Source organism: Apodemus sylvaticus, chromosome 19 (assembly GCF_947179515.1).
Source record: "Apodemus sylvaticus chromosome 19, mApoSyl1.1, whole genome shotgun sequence".
Taxonomy (NCBI): domain Eukaryota; kingdom Metazoa; phylum Chordata; class Mammalia; order Rodentia; family Muridae; genus Apodemus; species Apodemus sylvaticus.
Window position 1 is genome coordinate 19,085,113 of NC_067490.1, and position 25,221 is coordinate 19,110,333.

At 44.8% G+C, this 25,221-nt stretch overlaps 1 protein-coding gene across 4 annotated transcripts in view; it reads left to right on the forward strand.

The window, feature by feature from the left end:
* Window positions 1-25,221, forward strand: part of Cabcoco1 (ciliary associated calcium binding coiled-coil 1) — a 100,766-nt gene that overhangs the window by 23,663 nt on the left and 51,882 nt on the right. For all 4 annotated transcript variants that reach the window (XM_052163498.1, XM_052163499.1, XM_052163500.1 and 1 more), the window contains one exon: window positions 4,381-4,453. In XM_052163498.1, the coding sequence (XP_052019458.1) occupies window positions 4,381-4,453 (73 nt within the window). The remainder of the gene's footprint in view (window positions 1-4,380; window positions 4,454-25,221) is intronic.

Here is a 25,221-nt window from a genome sequence, read left to right on the forward strand (position 1 = left end):
CTGGAGCAGCCAGGCTGGCCTGTGTCGCAGTGAACAAGAAAGAGCACGTCCCAAACAGTGTGACAAGCAAAAGCGAAGACCAGCTCCTAAATACCAATGACATCGCTGTCCTCTCACCTCTAACACTCACCATGGATTACACACATCTGAATGTGCACACATCTGAATGTGCACATGCACATGCACACACAGACACATGTACACACATTGCCACCTGAACACACATACACATGCACACACATACACAGACACAGGCATCAACATGTGAACACACATACACACATGCACACACACATGCACACTCATGTATACATATGTGCACACATGACCGTGCACATGTGTACACACATGCACACATGTACACACATGTGCAGACACAATGTCATATACACATGAATACAGTGCACACATGCACACTCACACATGCACATATGTAAACAGATACTCATGCACACACAATGTATATACACACAAACATGAACACACATATGCGTGCCCACTCACACATGCATGCACATGTATACAAACTTGCACCCACACAGGCACACACATGCACACAGGCCCACATGCACATGCTCAAGCACACATGTGTGTCATGTGCACACTGGTGAGAATCTATGCACTGAAGCCCTCTGCTTCTTAGGGTTTCAGATCCCCAGACAGGGTAAGTTGACCGTACACGTTTTCACTGGCTTCCTTAGCCATCTGCACATGCCGTCTCTCTGGCAGGATACATTCTTACAGCCGAGTCCTAAGTTCAGCACTGAAACCCCCACACACGCCATGATGACCCTCTCCTGACAGTGTGGGACAAGCTGCCTTCCATGTCTCAGCTCATCATCTTCCCAAGCAATGTTCCTCAGCACACATCTTAACAGCTCCACATGCCCAGTCTTAGATCTCGTAAAGAGAAGACTATTTAAAGAGATTAGTCAAATACAGCAAATCCAAATGTAACACTGCTACATCTCCACACTGTGATCCATGCATTTAAATATAGTTATTACACAAAAGATAAAATATCAGTTATTAGGATATCTGGAACCAATAATGGAGTTGCATGAAGCAGTGTGTGTCTTTCCAGAGTGGTTAAGAATCCCTCATGGGTCCACAAATAGAAACTTGGTAGGAGTGAAATTACACAACATGTTCAATTCAACGATTATTAAGTTTTATAAATACGCTGATGACTAAACCTATCAAAAGTATGTGTGCATCAGTTCAGCCTGGTTTTCTGTTGGTCACTGAAAGCCACACTCAACCCCAGGGAAGGAGTTTTTACCACCACAGCCCATGGCGTCCCATGACCATTCCTGGAGACACGTGGACAAATGTCTGTTCACCCCAGAGAACGAAGAGACAGACCAAAGAAATAGTTCCGCCCAAGTCTAGCTTAGTGAAATAATGCGTTTATTAGAACTTCTTACAGAAGCATGGGTGACTCAAAGAGAGCTGATTCACCCTACCCCCACCTCCAGCATGGGTGACAACTGTGAAAGCCACATCCTTCGCACTCCCTGCACAATGTGACAGGTAGCTTTGCTGGGGACTCTCTCCAGTGGCTACTTATTCCTTCTCCTGCCTTAGAGTGGGGCCTTGGAATCTTGTTATTTTTCCTGACTTCTTGAGCCCCTGGTTTAAGGATCTCCTCAGCCTCGATGATTTATTGTCTACCTGAGTCTTACAAAACTCTTCCTCTGGGAGGGAATGCTGCAGGTAGGAGGAAAGAGCCACTGGATAGTGAGAAACTTACCTTGTCAGTAAATTTACATTTTAGACACTCTCGCTTTAGTCTAAATGATATATTTTTAACCTGTGCTCTGGAAATATCACTCCCAAAGTCTCTTCTCCCCATGACTGGGGGTTCTACTTCTGTCTCCTTAGGGAATCTAAACAAGGACACAAATGCACACACAGACACAGAGACAGACAGACAGACACACACACACAGTGCTATCTGCCTATGCAATCTAATTAACAATGTATATTATACATGCAATTAGAAATGCAAATGTTTAAATTTTATTCATTGAGTATTCTTCCCCCCACCCCTGAGAACCACATCTATCCCACTGTAAGAAAACCAGCCCCATTCCCACTTTGCGCGCCCAACAACACATGACACTGGCCAGACAACTTAGACAACACCATCTAGAAGCCTGAGTCAGACAGAAGCCCAGAGGGAGAGAGAGAAAATGCATTCCCACACTGGGCTGCCCCTTAGTCCTCAGGGGAGGCCTTTATTTGTTCCCTGGAGAAGCTGAAGGGTGCAGAGAGGCAGGGAGGGGATGGCTCTTCAGGATGTGTCCCCTTGAATATCTTCCCCTGGGTGCACATCCTGGTCCTGGTCCAGGCTCTGCCTCCTTGGTCCAGGCACTGCTTCCTTGCTGCATCACTGACCATCACATCCAAGTCACAGATGCTGTTTCCACGGCATCCTCTCAGCAGACACGGGGCAACCCCATCCCTCTATGCAACAAGGACACAGAGACTGAAAGATTATGGCATTTCCAAGCGGAAGCCTCTTACCCTATGTTCCGTGTCTAGTACAAGGTGGCCAAGATGGGCAAAATGGGATTTTCTTCTAGTTCTTTTAGAACTATGGGTCAGGACCCCTTTGGCAAATCGCTGTCTCTAAAAATATTTACATTACAATTTAGAGCAGAAGCAAAGTTCAGTTACAAAGCAGCAATGAAAATAATCCTATGGGGGGGGGGGTCACCACAACTTGAGGAACTGCACTAAAGGGTCACAGCCTTAGGAAGGTTGAGAACCACTGATTTAGAGAGCAGCAAGCTAGCCCCCAAATACAGTATTTAATGATTTTACATCACAAAATCAGTTATTGCCCCTGTGATGTTTCTGACGGTACAAGTCTCTCACCAACATAAAAGATGGGGGACTCGAATTTATTTTGTTTCAGTGAATTATCAGAGCTCGCTAATCTCGGTGTGCTTTTCTAGCCGACAGATCAAGGCAATGCCAAAAGCTAAGTTAGTCTTGTGAGTATTCACAAGTATTCAAGGTCTGTAAGGAAGAAAGGAAATTTGACTGGGCCCACACAGCCAGGACTCTTTAATAGACTGTGCTCCTAGGAAGCCCCACTGCTAATGTGACTCAGAGGGGCCCAGCTGCCCGAGAATTTCTCCACTGATTTCAAATGAATTGAAACTTTGATCCATTACAGCATCCAGAAGCAGCCATTATTACATATGCTCTGTAGCTACATTTTCCAAATGTTAATTTCTCAGTTATATTAAAATCAATTTTCTTAAATAGCAGAAAGGCACCAGAGTGAAAGAGAAAACCACTAAGACGATTTTTTTTTGTTGTTGTTGTTCTTGGGTGTTTTGCTGTATTATGAGTCTATTAATTTTCTCAACCAGCAGGAAGAGAATTAGAAAACGTCAAATATTATCACAAACAGGATATTAGAAGTCAGCTCTTCTAATGTTGGTGAGATTTTTAACTCTCAACGATACATCGCCAAGCTCTTAACTTAGCAGAAATATTTATTTGCAAACTTGGAACTTTGAGCTCTTCATAGTCCGGAGTCACTGACCACCTAGCTTTCCGGTGAGAAGAAAAGGAAATGACCCACCCACCTTAACATATGCCAGCCTTTGATGCGTGACCACCCAGCCCACAGCAAGGTCACACATCTCAGAAACAAATTTCAGACCTTGCCAGGCCATTATTTTTCCTGGTGTTCTTAGAGACTGATTTAATATTAAAACATTTGTCGGTGTGAGATGTTTTGGATGTAAAATCCCACCCAGGTGCGTACCAAGACTGAGTCAGGTCTAGGGCAAAGTGCAGCCAATGCTGTGAAGTTGGCCGCTGCCTAAGAAGGTGCTAGGTTCCAATCTAAGAAACACACTAGACCAGTGGTCCTCAACCTTCCTAACACCACGACCCTCTGATACACCTCCTCATGCTATGGTGACCTCCAACTATGAGATTATTTTGTTGCTACTTCATAACTGTAGTTTTGCTACTGTTTGTAATGTAATATCTGATATTCAAGATATCTGATATGTGACCCTGCGTGCACACAATGGATGGCAACCCACGGGTTGGGAATAGCTACCATGGATGCTTCTCTACTCTAGAGACACATCCCTGGTTGCCCCTCCCCCATGTCACAGATGGATCCCCTGACACTTTCTAAGACCCACATTGTCCTGTTGGCATCTTAAAAAGCAAAACTCGAGTCTCCCAGTATCCCCAAGCAGCATCCTTTGGGAGTGAAAGAAAGATTTCTGAACCATGGCTGACTCTCTCTCCAGCCTGGTCAAAGCCCTTTTCCTTCGCCTCAGATATTTTCTCTTCTTTCCCCCTGCCCACGTATGCTAACCGCATGTGTGTTTCATATTTCAGCTTATTCCAGCACTACAGGCTCTACGAGTTTCTGTTCTACTCCACCAGGGAAGAAATTGTCATCGGGACCGAGGTGAGTGAAGGTGGGGGAGACTCTGCTGGGCTCTTCAATGGACTTGAATCTGGAACTGCTCAAAGCAACTCCGGGTCATGCTTGTTGAAGCGTTAATACAACCACGCAGTAATAAAACAAGAATAGTCATGCCAGGTAAGATTCCGGTTAAGAAAATAAGCCGACTTTGAGTGTAGGGGAAACTGTTAGCTGTGTATTTAACTATTTTCAGATTGTTGGACAAACCACTGTCTAATAGGGTTCTCTTGTCCTGTCAGGACATTCTGAGGTGGAGCAGTCCAGCTCTCTCTCTCTCTCTCTCTCTCTCTCTCTCTCTCTCTCTCTCTCTCTCTCTCTCTCTCGATTTTCTGTTGTTTTCCTCTGCTACTTTGTAAGACCTGCTTCCAACCTCATGTCTTCCCTGGAACAAGCCTGATACCTGGCATTGAGTTTCTAACAAAGGATTTGGGCTCATTCACTACACACAGCCTCTGAGGGCTTTTTTTTTCTTTTTTCCTTTTTTCCCTTAATTTCAACTGACCTTCTCTTGCTAAATCTTGGCTCCCATTACACAAACATCCATCATCCTGTGAATTTCTCCGGTGTCTCCTGTGGGTTCATAGAGTCAAGTAACTCAACAGGAATGTCCCCCCAAGGAGGAGGTCACGTGCCGCTTTTCTCTAATGTGTGACAGCCTGTGGTTTCATAGAGGGCATGGTCCTCCTGAAATTAACCCTAAATAATCATTTGGGTAACAAATGGAAACAAGGAGGTCTTACAGTAAATGGTCTATGGCGCGCCAGGAAGCATTCTCAGATACGTCATAAAAGTGCAAGTACTGGGAAAGAATCCTGAGTGGGGCTCTATTTCAATGAGAGGAGGGTGCTAGGGAAAGTCCTTCTGACAGTGCTCCATCTCCTTAAGTAGCTCCACTGCCTCCTAGAAGGACAAGTGGCAGGCATAGCTATTGTCATTAATGGTGGGGAGGGAACCCCACCATCTATCCTCCTTTCCTAAGATTAAGTACCAGGCAGAAAGAACCTAACCCTGTACCGTCTACATAGGGAACCTGGGGTAGTGACACTGCTTCCATGTCAGCAGAAGCAGATATTTAGGGACACGGAGAGCATGTCACAGAGTTTGCCTCTCCCATGTTCCTCTACCCTGCAAGGCCAAGGTCTGATGACATCCTCCAACATGGAAAAGTCACATGGACGAAGTAGACAGGAACCAGCTTGTTTATTGTTTGTTGTGTTGGCTCCAAGCTGGCCAGAGTGACAGAGTGTGCCTAACGGAAGGGCGTTGGGCCTTCCAGGCCGAAAAGTCACAGAAATGCAAAGGACCCGCAAAAGCAGCTATCCTGTATTTTGTAGTATCATGGAAGTCTCGAATGACTTCTGGTGCAAATACCTGATTGTTGATTAATGGAGAAGGCAGGCGTTTGGGCCACTACTATGTAACTGCTTTTGCTGGTCCTGGAGTCTGGACTCAAATGAGAGACTCTGGTAGTCAGGGGGCATGTTTTAGATTCAACAGCCTAAACCACTATGATAATCCTGAGTTTCTTTCTTAACCATTGATAGAGGATTTGAGTGAAATACACATGCCTCTATTCATAGATATATCCAGATCATAAATGAAAATTTTGAATGACATACGATGCTCCCATTTTCTGTCTGCTAATTAAGTAGTAGACCCAAGCAATGCTGATTGGCAACTGCCAAACAAAAGAGGAATAACCAAGTATTACTGGCTCCATAATAAAATCGTAGAAATCTATCTGCCAGTTCTTCCTGCTGGATCTTTGAACTGGTCAAATGTTCTGACTGTTTTCTCACTAACCACTCGCTGGCTGGGAATATGGGAGGTTCAGATGAGTGTTGGGGTGTCATGGGAATGCAGTGATCAGTCCTGGTTATGGGAGGTTGTGTTGGACCTGTGACATGGACTCTTAAAACACTACAATATGGGGAAATAAAACCGTGGGAAGGAGGGACCTATGGATAGAAATGACTGGCCTCCTCCAAGTACACTCCAGACATTTTGTTCGGAGCACAGGGTATGGCCTGAATGTGGTTTAAGTGTGTCCATCAAAGATCCGTGTGGGTTCCCGATCGCCAGGGCAGCAGACACTGTGGAGCTGAGGGGACCCTGAACAGGGCAGTGCCCGGCGAGAGGATACTTCATTAGAGAAGCATCCTCAGAAGGGACTGTGGAACCTAATGTCTCACTGACATCTTGGTGGAAGCCGAGAGCTCTTTCTCCCACACACCCTTGCCATGGTGGCGCTGTCTTCCGTTAGGATCTCACCTTAGTCACACCCAACGGGGCAATTAACGCTGTAGAACTATGAAACAAATGAACTACTCTTCTTCATAAAGTTAGGCTGCCCTGAGTATCTTGTTCTAGTAATGGAAGAAACCAAAACCAAAACAAAAAACAGGCCAGTTTGTTCTCCTTCAAAGAAGCAGGGAAACAGTCAAAGCATAAGCTCAGCTTAGCTGAGAGACCACCAGAGATTTGAACACCAGCTAGCTGTAGCTGTGCGTTGGGTAATAACTACGTGCCAGTCCGTGTACCTTATAAAGCCGTTATCAGTGTTGAAAGGTTTGCAAATCTGACTACGTGGAAGAACTTGAGCAGGGGAACAGAATTATTCTGGGTTGTTCAGATGGGCTCATAAATGACCATTAATCACCTGGCAAGAAATTGAAGGGAGAGATTGAAATATCGCATGCGTGGTCTTAAAAGAAGAGGCACAAGCTCAGTCAACAGCTGCCCTGGCGTCTGTTATGGGAAGGCCCTGTGATTTCTCAACATTGCTTAAGTAATATTGCTTGTTATCGTCATTATAAAATTTAGATAGGAACGTCATGTGTAGAATTCTAGCACACGGCACATATGAGTATTTAGAAAAGCAGCATTTAGTATCAGCTGGGGTAACTGTATGCTAGATTTCCACCTTATTCATGACTCTAACCCGAGTTCACTCACTCGAGGCCTCTTCACCCGTGGCAGACACATACCATATCAGCAGACTGTAATCCACCTTGCCCTAACCTTTCCTCACTCGGAGAACTAGGAAAACAAGGCAAGATTTTATTTTATTTTTTAAACTTAAGTATTTGAGATCTCAGCTATCAGCCCCAAAACATTATGAATCTGGGACTGGAGAGATGGCTCAGCAGTTGAGAGCACATTGCTTCTGCAGAGGATGGTAGTTTGGGTCCACTGCATCCACAACAGGCCGCTCAGAAGCCTTCAGCTCCAGGGGATTCTGGTGCCCTCTTCTGGTCACCACAGCCACCTGCACTCATCTCAGACATAGACACACACACACACACACACACACACACACACAATTAACCATAAAAAATAAATCTAATTTCTGTTTGTTTTTTACACTTGATCTTAGCCAGAAGGCCGAGAAACAATATCTGTCTGTTTTTATAAAGGAGGCAAAGACACTTAGAAAATAAGAACCAGGTCCCTAATGAACAGGGAAACAGAGTGAGAAAAGAAAGTATAGGTGACCCCAAGAGGTGTGTGCCTCACCCCAAAGGATCACCTTTTGGGAAATCGGTCCTCATATGAACTGAATTCAAGTTAAAGATTCTCTCTGGAGTATTTTAATCAACAATATATTAATTCTAACCTCTAAACCAAAATTCCACAGCACTGCCACCACCAGCAACCATTTCCCCATAACCAGAACCCAGCACACATTAAAGTCATCCATCACAGAAAACACGAACAGACTGCAGGAGCCTAGATCTCACCGATTAGGCTAGACTGGGTGACCAGTAAGCCTTGGCGTCCTGCGTATCCATTTCCCACACTGGAAGTATACATCACCACGCCGAGCTTTTGATGTGCTTGTTCTGAGGCTAAAACTCAGGTCCTCAGGCTTGGGCGGCAAGCCTCCGGGAGCAGGGTCTAAGTGGGAACAAGCTGGGAAATGGATAGAGGCGCTTTGCCCTGTCTGTTCCAGATCAATGCTGGCACTTAACGTGAAGGCCTTCGAGTACCACTTGTGCAAGAAGACAAGAACCCCAGCCGATATCACAGAAGGAACGTTTTGTAAATCAAGAGCAGGCTTATGCTTACGCTCACCGCTGACACTCTGACAGACATACAGCAGGTCCGAGGGACGTCACCTGGAGTTTTACAAGAGAAAGGTTAAATGGGAAAAGAACGGGTGTATTCTCAAGCCCATGAATTTAAATGCTCTACAACGGTTCTGCCGCAGTTAACTTGTAACTACAACACTGGGTCTAACTGAAGAGTCACTTATAGCGCGTGGAGCTGGCATATTCTACTGTCACATACCAACCCCCTCCCCCCCCACAAACACAAAACGATAGAATTGTTTTCATAAACCGTGAGCTGTGTATCGAGTCTTAAAATATTTATTCAGTTTAAGTTCAGCAGAGTGACGACACAGCAGACCTTGAACCTCAGGCACACGCAAAGGTCGTCATGAATGTGCTTGCACACATGTGTGCATACACACGTGAGCGTGCTTGAACATGCCCATAATGCGTGCATTTGAGAAATGAAAAATTTCATAAGAGTTGGTCTATTACAATATTTCTCCCAACTTCCGAACTGCGATGGAAAGGGCGGAGCCAGCAGGGTTACTACTCCACAGGGGATGTTCTGCCACTTGGATGCCCCTAGTGCCACTGGGCCCCTGGTGTGGCCCCATGGAAGCCCTTCACACTGTAGCAAGTGTGGTCACAGTGCAGGCCATAGCACTTCCATGTAGCCATTGGCAGAAACCTGCCCCTGACAAGCAGTGCTGTGCCCGGACATGACTATTATACATGTGATAGAGGCACAGAGATATTTAAAGAGAATCATAAATACACCTAAGTGCCTACCTTGCCTGAAGTTATACTGTAGCAGACTTTCAAATCCCAAAATAATCCCACTTCAGGTCAGCAAATTCAGGAATTCGGAGCTCTTCCAGCTCAGTGGATGCCAACGGGATATAATTTTACGTTCTGAGTCCATGCTCTTAAGCAGATGTAAAATAACAAAAACATTCCCCCCCCCTCTGATTTCAAAAGCCACCCAGATTATGGGTGTTAATGACATTGTAGTTCTCATGGGGGGGGGGGGGATACCAAGACAGAAACTTAAAATTTCTTTTATTCACTTAACATATTACGTTGGATAAACAAAACGGGAAACTTCTGTCACATCCGCTGCAGCCACTGTCTTGTGGGTAAGAGAGCAATGCAATTAGCATTCAAGTCTGGAAAGGAAGAGGTAATTGAAGGGTAGCTATCAATACCTTCCCTTGAGTCTACCCCTAAAATGCTCCTATTAAAATCACAATGCCTTGTAACTCCAGCTCCAGGGGATCCAACGCCACCTTGTGGCCACCTCCAGCATCTATACTCACATACACATACCCACACAGAGACACATTAATATATACACAATTAAAAATAAATCTTTAAAAATAATGCCCAAACTTACACAGATGATTTTCTTTAATCTTGAAAGAGGTTTCTGTCTTAAATTAGCCCATTAACAAGCTTCTGCGAAGGAATATCACACAGTGTGCAGTTTGTTTGACCCAGCGGAATGGGGAGTATACTAAGAAAAAAAATCCATCAGAAACTGTTGTGTTGAAATAAGTCTATCCGCCCTGCCTGACACGAGTGACAGAGTGACCGAAGAATCTGTCACTTAAAGAAAGTGGTCGATGTTACAGCCTACAATTCATCAAACCTCACTCTCGGCCTTTTCCCTCCAAGCTCTGAAAAACAATCACCCTCCCTTAAGTATTGGTCGTCTCTGAGAAATTTGGTCGAATTTGTCTCCAGTCAAACAATTGATAAACGGCAGCTGCATAAGTTAAAGATGGTTTCCATAGCAGCTTGCCTGGTACCTCCGCGCCTGAGTCAGACACTCAAGTGTTTCTGGCCCCCTGGATGACTGTAGCATCTGTCGCAGAGGTTCTGCAGTCTGGTCTCTGAATGAACAAGGCAATCACAGGCCCCACCCTCACCCCTCACCGATGCATAAGGCCTCAGGGGCTGAGCATCAATTCTTGGCCAAGCCAAAGTGATTATTCCTTCACCGTGCAGCTTTAGAGCCATTGTCACTGACGGAAGGAGGAAGGGAGGGATGGAGCGAAGAAAGTCAGAGAGAGAATTGTTACCACTGCGAGGTTTCTGCCCTCAGCACTGACATCCTTGATGGAGATCTGCAACCCCGTGTTCTTCCTCAGAAGCTAAGTTCTAAAACCCTAGCTCCCCACCACGGAGCTTATTAAAGACCAATCATTATCACGTCTCTTGGTCTGCTCCAGGTGGCCCTACCTACATTCAACTGGTGCTCCAAATTTTACCAAGGGATGGCGTGAAGAACAAAGAAAGCAGAATTTCATCGTCTGGTTTGAAAACGCCACATTTTAGAAATATGATTTTGTTTGTCCGGCAAATCCTTTACCGAGGGCTCAGAAGCTGCCCTTAAAAGAAAGTATTTTCTGCTATTCATGTTGAATCATGAAATTTTTCTTTTCTGTGGAACACCTTTTGAAATGTCACGATCCCAGATGTCTTTGCCTACATGAGAATTTTTAACTTATATCTGGGGGGAGGAGGTTACTCTAGACAAATATAAAAACCAAACTTCTAAAGCAAAATCTGTGATATAAATAAGCGACAGAAAGCAAGTAACTCTGTTGCTGTTGTCTGCTATTCCATGTTGCAAATTAATACAAAAGACTTGCGCTGATGGAAATATCAAAAACATGTTCATGGGGCTGCAGAGGTGGCCCTGTGTAAGAGCCTACACTGTTCTTTCAGAGGACCTGAGCTCTGTCCACGGCATCCACAGCAAGCAGCTCAGATGCCTGTAACTCCAGCTCCAGGGTATCTGATGTCCCTGACTTCCACAGGCACTCCAACACAGACACAGGCACAGACAGATCATTTAGAAAAGATACTTTTTTTAAAAAGGCACAAGATACTTAAATAGCCAATAAACTCATGCAAAGATTTTCACCATTTTCAGTTCTCAAGGAAATACACCATTAAAAGTCCTCATGGTAGGTGTGATATTACGGGCATGCAGGGCTGTCACTTGAAGGCCAGTCTGGATAGCTGGTCAGTTCACTGTGAGCCGGGGTGATAGAGAGACCGTATCTCAAATCTCCCACCTCAGGAAAGAAAAAAAAATGCCCATCAAAGTCTACATTCTGAAAAGTTTGATCTGTGGCACCCTTTCTTGTGAGAGTGTGGTAGAAAGCACCCCCACACTGGACCACTATGAACAGATATGGCCTAGCATCCATCCCACTGACAGCTGGGCAGTTTTGAAATATGGTTGCCTTCGTCTAGGTCTATACTGCCCCGAGTTTATCTCAAGTGTGTAGTAAGCCAAGGGGCAGAAATATGAGGATGCATGAGTGCATTTGCCTGCAATATTGAAGAAAGTAACATAGATCATGACATACTTAAATATCCTTTACCATAGGGACAGAGAGAGAGGGGAGAGACAGAGCAAGAGAGAAAGAGAGAGTTAGAGTTTGCCAGAGAAAAAGACCAAGATAGAGACGGGGGGGGGGGGGGGGGGAAGAGGGGGAGGGAGAGGGAGAAAGAGAGGGAGAGGGAGAGGGAGAGGGAAGGGGAGGGGAAGGGGGAGGGGGAGAGGGAGAGGAAGACAGACAGAGAGAGAGAGAGAGAGAGAGAGAGAGAGAGAGAGAGTTGTTTACCTCTCTACTTACAGAACTTCCCTGCAAGATGGGATGTTCCAATATTAGGGGAAACTGTTGTTCCAGCAGACCTGGAAGACATATATCAAATTGGTGGTAACAGTCATCCCATGTTGACAGTGTTCTGGGTAAGCCTGGCTTCTCCTTGGCTTTTGTCTCTGTAGACTGAAGTGGTTTTCAACAGTCAACGTGAGGCTGTCTGGTTTTAAGAGTAGAGGCGTCGATATCAAAGTTTTCCTTCATCCTCTTTCTGTTCACGGTTTAGCATCATGTCTCCCTTGCTTATTTCTTCAGAGGCTCAGTCACTACAGAAGTGCCTGTGTTCCCCCTGAAGGGCTGCATTTCATGATCATATGATTAGGCCGTGTGCTTTTCCCTAAAGCCAAAGGTTCTGTCATAGATGAAGGCTCCACAGCTATCTGAGTAGGAGAATCATCTTAGTAGATTCAGGTTGTATAAATTACACAACACAGTGTCCATGGCAATAAAAGTAAGATCTGGACAACAAGGGTTCTGGCCACATCATTTTGTTATTTAAAATGTTATCTGGCCAATAGATGGCAGGCTGTAGAGGGCCTAATGCCTTTGGGGGGGAAAAAAAAGAGCTGACATGTTTCTGTTCTGTGATCACATGCCCACAGACTCCATTAATAACCCCAGATTTAGTTTCCAGATAAAGCAGCCTCTTCTGCATTGTCTGAGGGGGTAGAAATCATGCCAGGGCAGAAGACACGGATGGATACTTGAGTTTTGGACCTGATACCCATCTTTCTATTGGTTGAAACTCTAACCAAAAGACTATGGCAAAAGAAGACTCTCTGACAGGTGTGGAGGATTCGCGGTCTCATACACCAGCTTGGGCATCATGGTGTCTCAAGAGGCAGAAGCAGCCTCATGCCCTTGTTTCAAGATGTGCATGCCCGAGACACACAGAAGAGAGTTTCATTCATATTCTCTCTCTCTCTCTCTCTCTCTCTCTCTCTCTCTCTCTCTCTCTCTCTCTCTCTCTGTGTGTGTGTGTGTGTGTGTGTGTGTGTGTGTGTGTCTGTCTGTCTTTCTCTCTCCACTTTAAGCCATCTATAACTTAAGTAGTTCTTTAGCCCTTAGTAAATGCCAATAACTTAAATAATCAACAATTTTCAACTGAAGAGATGGAGAATTCTGATGAAAAATCTATTCATGCTGATGTTTTAGGGTTGGAAATCAAGAGCTGAATGATGGTCTATTCCTAAATAAAAATCAAACTGCCTTAAGTAAGCATTGTACATTACTATTTAGTCTGGCAGGTCATGTGTCTTCTCTGTCTTCCCAACTCCAGTAACCCTCACTGAGGCTACATGGCCCCTATAGGCCACTGCTATTGTGTGACCAGGATGTTGTCCCTTAATCCATTAGCTTATGTGTAATCTGTAATCTGACCAGAGCCTATCTCTGCTACACACACACACACACACATACACACACACACACAGGCACACATGTATGCACATACTCATGTGTGCACACATGTATGCCTTAGTGATCTGTGTTTACGCTTTAGAATTGTATCCTGGAAAAATATAGGAGACAATGAATTGTCCATAGAGGATAGATAGATAGATAGATAGATAGATAGATAGATAGATAGATAGGTAGATAATGGATGGATGGATGGACAGACGGACTCATGGATGGATGGATGGACAGATAGACAGATACAGAGAAGCAGAGAAGTGTTCAGATGTTCTTTAGGGAAAGTAGTTGTCCTTTACATTATTTTTAAGTTTACATTAAAAAGGGGGTCTCCTGTAGGACCTAGATTTGACCCATATTCCCTATGCTAGATTTAAAAGTTCTCCACACTCCTGCCTTGAAAGAGTGCTGTCATGGTGTCTGGCTTCCAGCGTTGGGTGGAAGGGATGGGATGCTTCTTCCAAAGTTCATCTCTACAGAAACTGTGATGACCTCTTGGGTGCTCTCCCTTTGTTGCTTCTTACTCATTACTGTGTATTAATTGTGAAAGTTATGAATTGTGTCATATTACATGCATGGATATTGTAATATCATTATATTCACCCTCAGCCTCCCCTTAAGTGGGTCGTCTTCATCTTCTCAAATAGTGTCCCTCTGCTTTCATGTCTTCCCTTAACCCCTAAGTGACATGTGTATGAGGAAATGTACCATATATTGTCTCCCCAAGCCAGGCAGTTCCCTCTTAACACAGGGACTCCTGACCCAGGCCCTTTCTTAGAAAACACATGATTCCATTCTTTGCAGTGGCTGAATGGGACATCACTGTCTTGTCAGGTGACAAGATGTTTGGGGGGGGGGGCTTGGGGTTGCAATACAAACAGACAGAAACCCAGGACAGATCAGAGTATGGATGCCAACAAAGTCCAACTTAGTAAGGCAGTGAGCTTTCTTGGGAGTAATTACTGGAATACGGCTGAGCGGTTACCTATAGGAACAGAAAAGACTCGAAGTCAGCTGCATCGACAATGCCCATCCCAGCATGAGTGACAGCTCACAGAACTGGGAACCTGGAGCTCACTGACAGCCTGCAGGCAGCTCGGCAGATTGTGGTGTTGCTTCCAGGTGACTCAGTTTGTCTGCTCAGATGCCAGGCAAATGGGCTGGTTTCTGCTTCTTCCTAGCAGCTGCTCGGGTCTCAGAACCTTCTTTGCAACTTGTCTTGTCTGAGAGGGGCTCTCAGCCATCTTTATCACTTCTGGGAAGGAGAGGCCTTGTGAATCAGGCCAGCTTTAGAGACTTCTTGTAGCTACTCTGAGCTGTCAACTCTGTCTTACAGAGCTTCCTTGAACTGAAAGGTGCCTGTCTTAGAGGAAACAGCCACGCAATAGGCATACATGGTTGCTTTCTGGACATCTGTGCATTGTTGCCTGTTCTGTGGCATAGGGACACTCATGAACCTCTGAAGAGATCCCATGGCACCTCACAGTGTCATGTGCATGGTCTTGGAAGGGATCCCTCCTGGCTGAGCCTAGTGAGAGCTGTAGGTCGTGTTGATCTCTTGATCACAACCTTAAGAGTCCTGGTAGACCTGTCTGGTGGTGCCCACTACACAGGACTCCATGTCTCTAAACATCTACTGAAGTGGTCAGGTTTGAGTAATTTGCTGCAAATTCCCAGATAACATATGCCTTCCCCCTTCACACGTGAAGCAACTCAACTATAAATTTTCAGTCTTATCTCTATGTCCCTACTTGTCTATTCCTGTCCAGGCTGCTTTGGATGCTGTCCTGCCCATCCCTCTTAAGACAACTTCCATGATTCTAGTCCAGGTATACAGTTCAACACCACTGCACATAATAGATGCTCAGCAAACATCTATGCACAACTCAATTGCCAATCTCTTTTGGTGTATATGAAGAAACCACCATCTGTTGATTGACTGACTGACTGATTGATTGATTGATTGATGTCTTAATGACTCACATAGAAGACCAGATTGATTGATTGGTTGATGTCTTAATGACTCACACCAAAGATCGGAGAGGCATACCTAAGTGTCCAGAGCTAATCTTTCTATAAACATGGCTTTGACCTGACAGCCAAAGCACTTCGCCTCATATCTGAACCTGAGCTGCATAGCCCTTTGCTTCTGCCATGGGAACTGGCATGTACCTATGTTCTCACACAGGTAGGGCTATGGTACAATGAAAACCTAGCAAGGGCCTTGATGTAACAAACAGTCCCCAGTTGAAAAGTATTTCCAAGTCTGGGTATTGAGTACAGTCCTATGCTATGTCATCATCGCATTTACTGGGTAAATGTGTGTGCCTACCATCCTTACACGTGATTTGGGGTTTGGTCCTTAATTTCCAGTAAAGATACTTTGACTACCATACTCTGATATCAGCTGGTACTACGGCCCTGGTTGCTTGCCTTGAGAACACTGGCAACATCCACTTACTAAGTCCATGAGAATGTAATTCACAAACAGAGGTAAGATTCCAGTGAGTAGAACAAGCTGGATCATCAGGCTTTCTGGTCTAGGATCAGTGGATGGAGGGAATCCACTTGAACGCAGTGGTGCTGGGGAGAGATGACAGGATAAAGTGCAAAACTGGGCACAAATGCTAGGCACGGAAAGTTAGCAGAGCATTTGCCCTTTGCCTGGTACATCCAAATATGTTAACTCTCAAGCCACACACACTCCCAAGCAGCCAGAGGAGATAGGCACCACGTTAAAGACCATGGAACCCAGGAAAGTGCTTGCATGGTTAACCAGTGTCCCAGATGCTTACTGGTTAGGTGATAGAGTCACTCTAGAACGAAGGGTTTGGGTGCCCACTTGTAGGGTCAAGCCATGAGTGATGTGTTGATAACCCTCCGAAGTTTCAACAGTTAAAACACAAAATGTCACGTTGGAATGAAAGATCATGGCTCCCACTTGTAGGGTCAAGCCTTAAGTGACGTGTTGATAACCCTCCAAAGTTTCAACAGTTAAAACACAAAATGGACCCCGGTTGGCCTTTATTTCCTTCCAAACATACACTCCTTAAAAAATTAAGTACGGCATAAATAACATCGTAAAAAGTTATTCTAAATATTCATCACTCTTACAACCCTTTCAACTTCTTTGCTTTCCACTCAAGAGCCTCCCGATGGTCTCATTCCCACAGTAAATAATGCTAACCTATTACGTGTGCTTTCCCCGAACACCCAGTGTGTGAAAATGGACACGCTACATGTATTAAATTACAGCCAAAGCTGAAGAGAGAGAGGGGAATGTGGTTCATTAGCCCCTGATAAATAATGAATGTATTTGAAATAATATGATCATTAAGCACAAATTAGCATAACTGCTAGAAATGCATTTTTTTTCAAAAGTTAAACATTTTCTTCTGATAAACTCTGGCTAAAGTGCCGAATAGTTAACTGTTCTGTTTTCAGTAAACAAAGGCAGATCAGCAGCAACTCAACATAGTGACTTGTCTACATTCAAAAAAGAAAAAAAAATACATGTAACAGAATATAGCTTGGTCATCTTCTGTTTATTTTTCTAGATTCATTTCTACCCCTCTCCTACCCTGCCATATTCCTCAGGTTTACCCTGCATGGGAACCCTTATTAAATAGGCTTCCTCCTCCTCTGCCTCTCCATCCTCCTCTTCCTCCTCTTCTTCCTTCTCCTCCTCTTCCTCTTCTCCCTCTTCTTCTTCCTCTTTCTCTTCCCCCTCCTCCTCTTCATTCTTTCCCTTCTCCTCCTCTTCCTCCTCTTCTTCCTCATCTCCCTCCATCTCCCCTTCCTCCTCCCCCTCCAGCCTCTGTCTGGGTCACTGGGAACATAAACAAGGACAGTGGGAAAGAAGTGGTTTTACTCTTACCTGCTTCGCTACTGGAGTCACTGTCTTTTGAGACTCCTCCACAGGCAACCACAATACCTATTATGAGCTCTTCTCTCTGGATAATGGAATCTGGTCCACCCCTGACCCTGATAACCCCAGGGATGAGCAGAGGTACATAATATTATTTTTTCCCCAAGCTAGTCTTCTATAAATGGTCTCTCTACTCAACCCACCTCAATTACTGTTAGGTTTTGTTTCTTTATTAGAAGTTTGAGAGACAAAGACAGAGAGTTTGTATGTGTGTGCACAAATGCCTGTGCATGTGTGCATGTGTGTGTGTGTATGTGTGTGTGTGTGTGTGTGTGAGAGAGAGAGAGAGAGAGAGAGAGAGAGTGCATGTGTGTATGTGTGTGTGAGAGTGTGTGTGCGTGAATTGTGTGTGTGTGTGAGTGTGTGTGTGTGTGTGTGTGTGTGTGTGTGTGAGAGAGAGAGAGAGAGAGAGAGAGAGAGAGAGAGAGAGGGAGAGAGGGAGAGAGAGAGAGAGATATCCATATAACACTGTGCAGGATTGGTGGAAAGTCTGGCATGGAGAGTCAGGATCTGTCAGAGAGCTGAGTAGAAGCTCGGACAGGATGCAAGTGCTGGTGTGCTCCTGTGGAACCTGAGAATATGTCTATATCACCCAGGAGAGGAATCAGCCACTAGTCTGCTCAGTTGGTTGACTGACAGCTTAACTCACGACTGTCCAACAATTAGGTCGATGAGCCCTAAGGCCGAAGGAATGATTCTGACAGCTCAAGAAGTTAAATGCACATAAATACAGTTTACTGTTTCCTGACCTCACCACTGACAGTGCCCTCATCAAGATGTGAAAGTTGCCTGGGACAGTGTCTCCACCATCACTGGTCACCAGGATACTGACTGAGCACTGTAAGCTAGCTCCTGAGTATGGGGTGCTTGGAACCATGCTTGCAACGGAGACCATGATAAGGGTGGCGGTCCCCACTCAGACATTGACATGTTTGTATTTTCCTAATCCCTGAATGAAATTCTATACTATTAATGAGAAAGAGGTACTGGGATGGAATACTTTTGTGGGGGGGGGGTTGGGGGAGGTACGTTTGTTTGCAGGTACATACGCACACTAGAGGGCTATATCCGATGTCATTCCTCAGGTTCAGCCAACAGAGTCTTTACTGAGAGAGCAGCTCTAGGTTGGAACTTGATTAGGTCCTAGACCAGAATGCCCCACACATCCACCTGTCCCCACCTCCCTGTGCCAGGATTACAATTGCCTAGATTTTTATGTAGATTTGGGGGAGCGAACTCACATCCTCACACTTGCATGGCAAAACCTTTATCACTTAATCTATCTTGCCCGCTCACAGTTAACTATTTTTAGGGGATATTTCCAGTAAAAATCAACACCCATCATCAATGCCTGTGCCCAGTGGTTATGATGTGAAAATCTGAGGTGTAGTCCCTAAATCAGGCGCAACAAGGCACACACAAAAGCTAATGTAAAAGTTTGGGTCAAAGGTCAGCACTCTTCACACATCCTCATGGGTGATTTCCTTAATCTCTGCAACTCTTTTATCTCCTCTACAAAGAAAGAGGAATTCTATCCATCTCCCAGCCTCCTGTCCTCACAAGCATAAACAAGATGGCGCCCATCAGGGGCAAGTGGCTCAGTTAACCCAACAAGTTAACTTCCTCCTGCAGGACCAGAAGCCCAGAACAGCATCTTCTGCTGCACATCTGGGTGTGGAGAGTTGTCCTTTACCTCGTTTTATCCCCCAGTTCCTGACCCAGAGCAGCACAGAGCAGATGCTCCCCACCACATGAGTTGATTGAATGCATGACTTTCAGGAGGCTACTGTACAAATGATGGCTTTAGCTTCTCCTTTTCTCCACCCCAACCTCATCTCACCTTATCAAAGACCACCTTTACAATCAGAGTCACTCTCCTACGCCTCCTTCTTGGGACATGCCCTCTGTCTCAGTCCATGCATGCTGCTGAGACAATAGGACCATTGGGTGACTTAGAAACAACACAAATATTACCCAAAGTCGCAGTCATAAGTCCATGGTCAAGGAACTTAGTATCTCCAGAGGGCTCATTTTCTCTTCCTCTGTAGATGACCCCTCCTTTCTGTGTCTTCACTAGAAAGAAAAGCTCCTTTCTGCTGGCATTGATGAGGCACTAATCTATCTGGGTAGGGATTCTGGCCTCAGGACCCATTCACCTGGAAGGGCCTCACCCCCAGTACTGCACACTTGAGTTAGATTTCAATGTGCACATATTAAGACCACAGCACAGTTCCACTCTGGGAGTATTACAAGGCATAAATTACACAGTGATTGAAATATGTAGAAGTACAGAAAATGCCATAAATCTGTTTCTCTTCCTCTCGTGCCTTTAGTATTTCAGAGGCTGGATGCGTTACAGGCTCTGAAATAAACATTCGTGATATGCTGCTGGACAAAGCTCTCATCCTGAGAGCCCACACGCTAGCCATTCCTTTTATGAAACTCCTAAATATCAGATTTCTGCCCCATGGGGTTGCAAAATACTTCTACGCCTTTTATGGTTAAAATGCTCCAAGAATTTGGACTCGATCCCACTTGTGAAAGTTATTGCAATAAATCCAAAATGAATAGACATGGAAAACAGTTAACATTCAGCCGTTAAAACTTTGAAGAGGCAAAGAAAGTACACAGCTAATTCTACAACTTGTGTTTCTGCAAATTGTAAGAGACAGTTTAAAGTGTTTACCCCAAAGAGGCTCACCTAATCATATCTAATGGGAGACGTCAACCCATGTCACCCAAGGATTATTCTTTTAAAATGCACACATTGTCTGACTTTACTTGGAATAAACAAAAAGCTTAAATTAGATTATTGCTTAGACATGGAGCCATTAAAATTAAAATAAAGCCAGACATTTGGAATTAAGTCCATTTAAGAGAGTCACCTTGCATTAAATCATGACCACAATATTTGCATTGTTTTTTAACCTTTATGCCCTAACCATAAAAACCCAGTTAAAAAAAAAAAAAACAACTTCATAATAGACACACACAGTAGGTGCACAGTGCTTTTACCCAAATTCCTAAAACCAGACAGAGCCTTCAAAAGCATCTATTTTATACCCAACAGTCAATGCAAACACCCACTGAACCATTAGAGACAAAACTCTAAGGTTCTAAATGTTATTAACGTCTCTAGTGCCCTGACTTCTCCTTTCAAATTAAGACAAATGAACAGTTCACATCCCCCTACAGTGAGCGGTTCAGTGACAACCCCTTCCCTCCTTTCCCCTGGAAGTCCAGAAGCACAGGAGGGTCTGACATACAGCAAACCCAAGCCGATGTGGAAATGGGGGTGGGGCAGGACACCTTCATTTATAGATGTGTGTGTGCTCAGCGGCTTTGGAAACACCCACATTTTTTTTTCAGATGAAAGGAAATATTTGTGGGGGAGGGATGAAACGCTCTCCCTGTCATTCCTCATGGATGTAAGTTAGGCAGCAGTGGCGGTGGCGGTGGTGAGGGCCACTCCTCACATCCCATGGGACTCGGTGAGCACCCCGCACTTTAGAAAGTCAGGGTTCTGCACCCCAAACCCAGCAAGATGGCTTAAACACATAGTGCACATAGCTGCCAAAAATGAGAAGAGGTTTGGTTGGCCACTGTTTTTCCATTGAGATCATTGCGTGTAGTTGTGTTCTGTGGTGCAGATTTCTAATTCTAATACAGTGTTGTGATTGGAGAGCTGAGATGCTGAATCTGTGTGTGTGTGTGTGTGTGTGTGTGTGTGTGCATGCACAAGTACATGTGTGCTCCTGTATATATATCCCATCCATATGTGTGCATATATATGTACATATAAATGTGTGTCCCTGTTTATTTGTATGTGCTTGTGTCTGTCTCTGTGTGTGTATGTTTATGTGCCTGTGTATATGCCTGTGTGTCTGTGTGTAGATGTGAGGTTATATTTATGTGTAATGTCTTTGGATGCATGTTTGTGTTTGTGTGTGTGTGTGTGTGTGTGTGTGTGTAAATGTGAGGTTATGTTTATTTTTGTGTAATGTCTTTGGATGTGTGTTTGTGTGTGGAGGGTGTGTGTATGCCCATGTGTCTGTGTGTACCTGTATACTACATGTAGATGTGTGATCATGTCTGTTTGTGTGTATATGTCCTTGAGTGTATCTGTGTGCCTGTGTGTCTTTGACTGCTTACATCTATGCCTGTGTGTCTGTGTATATTATTTGTGTCTGTATGTCCCTGGAGACAGATAGTGATGACCATCTTTTGATGGTAAGCTTCCTCAGAGTCTCAGAGGTGCCCGCAGAGAGAGCTGGAGGCCTATCTATATGTGTATCTATGTCTGCGTGCTATAGGCCTAATGTGTGTGTCTATTTTGTGTGTGCGTGTGTGCGCACACGCGCGTGCATGCATGCTATTCATATGCTATGTGTGTGTCTGTATACTGTATGTATCAAGTATGACTATGTGCATGTCTATGCCTGTATGCTCTCTGCCTGTATGTATGTCCATGATTGTGTGTCGTCTGTGTCTATATCCTGTCTGCCTTTGTGTATGTGCTGTCTGTGATGTGTCTATGTGTATGTTGTCTGCATATGTGTGTGTTTATGTGTATGTTTTTATATGCATGCTGTCTGACTATGTGCAGGTCTGGGCAGCCATCCCCCTGAGGCAGGGATGGAGACCTTGTGACTGCTTCTTTGAGGAGCCCTCAGAGCTCACTGGAGAGACTGTACGTGATCAGTTGCACAGTCTGAACCTCATGCACCATTTATCCTCATTGACTATGCAATCAATGCAAAAATGTCCTCACTCTCCCAAACAGTAAGAATATGTTAACAATAGAGCATAAAAGTTTACAAATAATTCCATATTTTTCTGGTGTAAAAAAAAAAAACTTCCTCCCAAACCCAATCATTTTAGCTTTTGCATGTCTTTTTATCCTGATGTCATAGCTAGCCCAGGACACTTTCTAAACCGGGAAAATAGGAAGGGGGTGGTTCCCAAGGCCCATCTCAAGGCCTGGGATCTTTCAGGACCGTCAGGACCTCTGCGATGCTATCATCCTCCAGTTCTGTGGGTCTCTGGTAGCTGGGGTCCCAGCTCTCACCCGCTACCATGGCAGCACCAATGCCAGAGGCAGAGGCAGGGGCTATGGCGATGGGCGGCTGGCAGGCAGCAACTGGTTGGAGAGCAATCAGCAGGGATGGCAGGGACGTGAGCCCAGCCTGCCAGGCAGGTCTAAGGTCCATGCTTCTTCCCCCAAAGTATTATAGCTCAGTAAAACAGTCACTCTCAGATGATTCTTGATAAAATGACTTGGGCAATTTATTCCATGTGGATGGGGACTTTGTAAGCCCTGGGGAGAAGGGTGGGATCCAGGAGTAGGTGCTTCCCCTTGGCTCGGTCTGAGATGCTAGTGATGCTCCATCTGCATGGGGAAGGGTTTCAGGGGTTTTCCCTGTGTGACTGATTGTCATGGTCCCCTCAGTGGGTCACATGTTCCAGAGCAGGTAGAGTTGGCCAGGGTGATGGCCCAGTGTCTACTGTCCTCAATCCTGCGTTTCAGGAGGTTTGGGCTCACTCGGCCTTACCAGTTCTCGAGTCTGGTGGCACAGTCCACTTGCTCCCCCAAAACACTATCGTAGCTTGGGTTTCTATTGTGATCATGAACCATCGTGACCAAAAATCAAGTTGTAGAGGACAAAACACTTTATTTATTTGGCTTACTCTTCCAACTCAAGGTTCATCATCAAAGGAAGTCAGGACAGGAACTCACACAGGGCAGGAACCTGGAGGCAGAAGCTGATGCAGAGGCCATGGAGGGATGCTGCTTATTGGCTTGCTCCACATGGCCTGATCAGCCTGCTTTCTTATAGAATCCAGGGATGGCACCATGGGCTGGACCTTCCCCCATCATTCACTAATCAAGAAAATATCCTACAGGTTCCCTAATCTCATGAAGGCATTTCCTCAGTTGAGGTCCCCTGCTCTCAGATGGCTTGTGCACTGATGGAGGAGTCAAGCCAGGAATGAGAAAAATGGGGCACTATCCCTACAAAGCAGAGAAGCAAATAGAACTACTGACAACATTCCTGAGACCAGAGCACAGGCTTACAAAAGCAGATGGGATCAAGGTGACAAGGAAGCAGGAAAAGGTTGCATGGGTAGGGTAAGGTCACAAAGCACAGGTGCTCTGTTCCAGGTATTGGCAGGTCCTGGGCTATGACCAGTATAGCTTGTTTATTGTGAAAAGAACATCTATACAGGAGAGCAGAAAACATAGTTAAAGTTCAGAAACCAGAGGAAAGCAGGAAAACAGGATAGTGGGATGAGCCTGGAGCGATACCTTGAGTCAAGAGTCAACAGTCAGCACCTCACCTCAGCAAGTTTGGAATACACAACCCAAGACAACTCAGTCCATGGCCGGATAGAAGTGATCTGCTCCCGTCCCTGCCTGTCTGAGAGAGATAACAAGTCACAGAACCATAGGCCACTTCAACTAGAGAGATGTTTGTGACTGTACTCAGGCAAGAGAAAAAGGGGAGGTGATAGGAAAAAAAATGATATTTGAAGAGATTTGTATCCAAGTTTATGAGAACCATTAACTCACAAATCCAAGAAGCCCAACAAACTCCAAACACGAGACACTGAAAAGGAACCAAGCCACAGTAACTAATGCTGAAAACCACCAACAAAAAGAAAGGTTAAAAACACCCAAATAAGACCATGCTGTGCCCTTCTGGAGGACCAGAGATGGGTAAGAGAGCAGAGCTATTGCTGAAGACTTTAGACCACAGTTCCCTCAGTCCAGAACCATGTGTGCCATGAAGGCTTTTGTGAAATACAGGTAAAATACTTTTCTGATATACAAAAGCTTAAAAGTTCATTATGGTTAGATCCGCATTACAGAAAATGTTCGGGCATGTCCTTCACGCATGTAGACGTGATAGACATCTACAACTATATGAAACATGGAAGCAACGGGCCCCAGTGTAGATCGATTTCTAACTAATAAGATAGGGTGTTGTCTAAAGGAAAAATGAAAGCAGTGTTTTGTTGGATTTATGTCCTACAGAAACTAAAATGTAAGAGAGCATTAGTATAGCCACCAACAGGAAAGAGATGAGGGAAAAAAAGCTGTTCCAAGTGACTTTGCACAAACATGGGCAGACCATCATTTAAAGTAGATTAGATCAAGTTGAGGGTGTACAGTGTCCCCACATAAATAATTACCCAAAACCTAGCGCCTAGAAGCAAATAGAAAAGGACAGATGAAATGTAACTCTTTTCAATCCTAAAGAAGGCAGGAAAACAGACCAGAAACAAGCAGAAGCGATGATGTAGTGGATTCAGACCCAACCTAATCAGTTGTCACATTAAATGCACCAACCCATTTAACAGCTCTAAGCAGGCGACCCAACCACACCAAGCGTTCATGACCTGCACTTCAAAAACAAGCACACTAGAAGTGACACACATGGGGGCATGTCTGTCTCTTTTCCTGTCGCTGTGATAAGACACCCTGTCAAAAGCAACATGACTAAAGGAGCAAATGTTTATTCTGACTCAGAATTCAAGGGTACAGTCTATCGTCATGTGGAGCCCAAGAAAGCAGGAGCTCTAAGCAGCCAGTTCCATCAGGAAGAAGACAGCAATGTATGGGTCCCTGTTCAACTTCCTCTCTCCACTGGTGTAATTCAAGATCCCAGCCAGGGA